This window comes from Gavialis gangeticus, unplaced genomic scaffold (assembly GCF_001723915.1).
Source record: "Gavialis gangeticus isolate Ggan-Ray unplaced genomic scaffold, GavGan_comp1, whole genome shotgun sequence".
Lineage (NCBI taxonomy): Eukaryota > Metazoa > Chordata > Crocodylia > Gavialidae > Gavialis > Gavialis gangeticus.
In genome coordinates, this window is record NW_017729025.1 from 24,510,758 (window position 1) to 24,515,717 (window position 4,960).

At 49.1% G+C, this 4,960-nt stretch overlaps 1 protein-coding gene across 3 annotated transcripts in view; it reads right to left on the bottom strand.

Annotated features, from left to right (window-relative positions):
* Positions 1–984: 984 nt before the first annotated feature.
* The window catches only part of EXOC3L4 (exocyst complex component 3 like 4), a 65,855-nt gene continuing 61,879 nt past the window's right edge, over positions 985–4,960 (bottom strand). For all 3 annotated transcript variants that reach the window (XM_019518524.1, XM_019518525.1, XM_019518526.1), the window contains one exon: positions 985–2,086. In XM_019518524.1, coding sequence (XP_019374069.1) covers positions 1,924–2,086 — 163 coding nt within the window. In that variant the 3' untranslated portion in view covers positions 985–1,923. The remainder of the gene's footprint in view (positions 2,087–4,960) is intronic.

Sequence of the window (4,960 nt, forward strand, 5' to 3'; positions counted from 1 at the left end):
CTGGTAGGCCTAGCTAAAGAAAGATGGGGTGAAAAGCCCGTGGTGGCTGAGAACCCTAACATAGAAGTACAATAGGCAGTCTCCCGCTTGTAAGCACATCAATACAATATTCACATCAAGATGTGCCAGGTGGTAGGTAAAGGCAGAATCCAAGACAAAAATACAGAAGTGAAGTATTAAGGGACTTCAAGGATGCCTCTCATAGGCGACTAGATGCCGCTGGGGGGGAAACCTGTTACAGGTTCTTAGGACTCAGAAGGTATGGAATAATGTCTGTACAGCAGCTATAGCAGATGTATCTTTTGTTTAAAGTCTGGATGTAATGGACTGGATCCTCAGTTTGCATAAACCATTGGTTCTCAACCTTTTTAGATTTGAGGCACCCCATGATAGACCCAAGGCACTCTCTGGAAAGTGCTGACTCTTATTTTCCACTTGTTTTTTGATTACAGAAAATAACAGAACAATTTTTCTGTTGCAAAGAACTCAGTGCACAACAGGTCAGGATGGTTTTAACCCAATGGATTACTATTTGAAATCTCTGGGTTTATCATGTGAAACCTGTTTGTACACCTACAGTGCTATGTGGCCCCTCGCCACAGCACCCTGAAAGGATCTCAAGGCACAGAAGGGTGCTGGAGCATCTTGGTTGAGAATCACTGGCAACAGTACCATTCCATTTAAGTCAATGGAGCTACACTGCTTTACGTCAGCGAAGGATCTGGGCCAAGTTGCTGCTGGTGTCCGCCTCACACTTGCGTTTGTAACATCAGTGTCAGACCGTAATAGTCTCGTTAAAAGGAGTTTCCAGGAAGAGCAAGGGCTGAGGGAACATGAAAAGAACTCCTACCTTCTGCTCTGATATTGCTAGGCTCTTACAGCTTCGCCATGAGAGACCTCTGGGCTAAATCTTGATCTGAGAGTGCAGTCTGAGAGTCAAAGGGCCCACTACTATGGCTCACTACTCAGGACTTCCAGTTTTTACATTGCTTCCAGACAACTCTGTAGAGCTACAGTCTCCAGGGTTGTGGGTGAATTCCTTCTGATCAGATGTAGATGAAAGCCACCTTTGGGTGCAAGGTGTGCTGAATCCATTAGCCCCACTCATGTCTCCGTACATCCAGCCCTGAGCATTGCCATCTCATCTTACTCAGCTGTGCCCAAGGGATGAAGAGCACCTGCACACTTCCAGCAGTGGGGAACTCCGGTTTCGGTCAGGCTTCCTCCCACAGAGTACAGGACTTGGGCCTCTGTACAAATGGCGGGCCATGCCCAAGGCAACCCATGGTTGAAATCTGCTGAAGTCCGTTTCACTCCTGGTGTTCTTCTTGCCATGGAAGCATTTGCAGCTTAGTTTTAGAACAGAGGCTAATGACGCCACTCCCCGGCATGTCAACTCTGCTGCAGGGTTTGGTCCGTAAGGGAGGGCGTGGAGGCAAGGTCCAGCCCTGCCTGCTCACTCTCTGCCCCTTGTTGATGTGAGGGCAGCAGTGGGCACAGCTCTAGAGGGGGGTGGGGGCTGGGGTCTTGTTTTCTCCTGGGTGTCTCTACAGGCATATAGTCCAAACCTTAGCCCAACCTCAGTGAATCTGTCACGCCCTCTTAGATCCTTTGAACAAATGCACAAACAGGAAAACATAACTATCAGCAGTACAATAAAGAGAGCAGCCTTCCAATGATCAGACCCAAGTGTGCAGCCCGAGATGTCCTTTTAGACAGAGTATACGTCTTTCTTGGAGAGCCTTTCTGTGTAGTCCCAGTTTATTGGCTCCTCCATTGTGTTTGCTTTCTGGTCCAGAGAGTCCAGTTGTGCACCTGAAATAAAATGTTGCACTGGAAGGGCAGTTAGGAGCAGGAGTTACTTTAGGAATGTGAAGCACTGGAAGGAATTGGTGAAGGGGATTTCTGTAGGTTAGCTAGTCTTTAAAAACAGCTGACAATAGCTGGAGTCTCAATCTCAGCAAAGAGTGCCTCATTGGTCTCGATTTCTGTATCTTCTTTGAGGTTGCCCAGATGCCGAATAATGCTCTCTCTTGTCTTCTTCCCAAATCCTCGGAGGGTGAGAATAGCTATAATATGTTCATTCCTGTGAAAATCAAAACATAATCATTCTTGGTGATTGAAAACCTTGTAAGAAACCAAGTAACAACAATGCTCTGCATTAAGGGAAGGCAAGTTGAAATATCGGGGCTGGTTTCCATCCCTCCTCTGGTGATCTTTGCTAATCATCCCAAAAGCATTGCAGAAGGGCCTGGGGGACTGAACACTCTAGGACAATGGTGTTTCAGTGACACTGCACAGACTAAGGATAGGGATCTTTAATATGGGCAGCTGCAGGTGTCCAGAAGGGTCTTTTCCCAGTCAACTGGGAGTTCTGCCTGTGTGAGACCTGTATTGTCAGGCTGCTGGACAGGGGTAGTCTGGAGGCAGACTGCCACTCTGTTACTACTGCTATCTTATTCTGTGGGGTTGCCTTTGCCTTCTGCTAGTTTCATCATGAGTAAGGCTAGCAGGACAGGGCTCGAAGACTTTCAGAAGTATAGAGACAAGTTCAACATGTCAATGAGAGAGGGGCACCTGACAGCTCTTTGTGCTTGTGCAAATCTCCTTCTTGATGCCTTTAGATGTTAAAATGTGAAACCTTCAGCCTCTCATCAAGCTTTCCTGAGAAACAGAAGGCCTTTTATATTTAACAGTTGATAAATAATGTCAGCATTAATGCTCAGGAAGTTAACAGGCAGTAATTAGATTTCAGCTAGTAGAGAAAACACAAGTAACGGGCACTGTTCCAGGAGTGTGTGTGCATATGAATATAAAAACCCTTCTGAGACTCTTACCACCCCAGGAAAAGAATGACCTGGGGCATGACACAAAACAATAAATGTCCAGTAGGGTCTGCCTGGTTTTCAAAACTTATTTCTAGAAATTATGCTACTCAATGGGTGCATCTACACGTGACACTACATCGCCATAGCAATGCACTATGGCGACGTAGCATCCATGAGCAAGAACTGTGATGCTGCAGCTAGGTCTCTGTAGCCATGTGCTCCTCTATTACAAAGCATTGCTACAGCAACCTAATGCCTAAAAATAACCATGCACAGCACGCACGGCACAGTAGGGGCTGTTACTGCACCGTCTAAATGACAGTTCATTAACAATGGCGCCTTAGGGGCACATGTAGTTGTGCCCAGTATGGCTAGAATGCAAACTGAGCTGATGACCCTAACAGTCTATTTGTAGTTTGGGTAAAAACTATGGAAATTGCCTCTTTTTGGGCCTCAAGGTTTTTCTGAGATTGGCTTTTGAGTTGCTGGTCTCAATGGGTGCCTGTTAGCGCTGGGAGATTTCATCGGATGTTTTGTTTTGAAGTTGTTTTGATGCATTTTAAGCTTGAAACAGCAAAATCAAAACTAAACAAAAGTCTTCAAAATGAAGCAAGGCCACTCAAAATGTTTTAAAAGTTTTTAAATGTTTTGAATTTAGAAGCCAGTCTTACTTGGCTTCAGCACCGGTCCCAGCTGGCAGCAGCAGCCTCCTGTCATCCAGCATGCAGATCCGGGGGCCACACCTCCCAAGAGGAGTCCAGCACAGCCCTGCAGCCCTCCTGGGGGTGCAGGCCCCTGGGTCTGCCTGGTGCTGGATGTGGGCTGCGTCCATTGTCATTCCCAGGTGGCAGCACCAGCCTCCAGTCATCCAGCACGCAGACTGGGGGCCCCAGGAGGAATCCAGCACGGCCCTACAGCCTTCCCGGGGATGCAGGTGGACCCCCAATATGTGCTGTGGATGACAGGAGACTGCAGCTACCAGCTGGGACCGGTGCTGGGTGCAGCCTGTGCCAAGTGCTGCGAAGACTGCTGTCATCTGGCATGCAGATTGGGGGCCCGCACCCCCGGGAGGAGTCCAGCACAGCCCTGCAGCCCTCTCAGGGGTGTGGGCGGTTTCCCGATCTGCATGCCAGACAGGAGACTGGTGCTGCCGCCTGAGACCAGCGCTGGGTACAGCCCATGCCCAGCACTGGGAAGACTGGTGCTGCCACCGGCCCCAGCCAGCAGCGACAGCCCAGGAGGGCTGCAGTGCTGTGCCAGACTCCTCCTGGGGGGTGTAGGCCCCTGATCTGTGCACTGGATGACAGGAGGCTACCGCTGCTGCCTTGGGCCAGCAGCAGCACCAATCTTCCTGGTGCTGGGAGTGAGCTGCACCCAGCGCCAGTCCCAGGTGGCAGCAGCAGCAGCCTCCTGTCATCTGGCACGAAGATCTGTGGTCCTGCACTCCCAGGAGGAGTCCGGCACTGCCCTGCAGCCCTCTCGGGGGTGCAGGCCTCCAGATCTGTGGGCCAAATGACAGGAGGCTGCCGGCAAGTGACATGGGTTTTGCTTGTCAACACCTTGAGGTGCCATTTCCGAGAAATCTCTGCACCTACGTCTTTGAAACTTGGCAGACTTTATGCCCTCAGAAGGGGCTACCATCCCATAGAAACATGGAAGTTGGGTCAGAAGAGACCTTATAGATCTTCAAGTCCAACCCCCTGGCCTGGGCAGGAGAAAAAATTGGGCTCAAATGATTCCAGCCAGGTAGGCATCAAGCCTCCTCTTAAAGACCCCCAGGGTAGGAGCCAGCACCACTTCCCTTGGAAGTTGGTTCCGGATCCTAGCCGCTGTAACTGTGAAGTAGTTCTTACAGATGTCTAATCTAAACCTACTCTCCAGCAACTTTAGCAATTTTTAGTAAATCTACAAATTCAGAGTTTCTGTTAAATTTTTCTCTTTGTTCTGTTCAGATCTGGCAGAAAGTGACCTGGCATATACAAAAGCCATTATGGGCAGTGGGAAGGAAGACTACACTGGGAAAGAAGTGCTGATCCTTGGAGGTGGTGATGGGGGTATACTTTATGAAATAGTCAAACTGAAGCCAAAGATGGTCACTATGGTAGAGATATCCTTTCAATGTGTAACTGGTT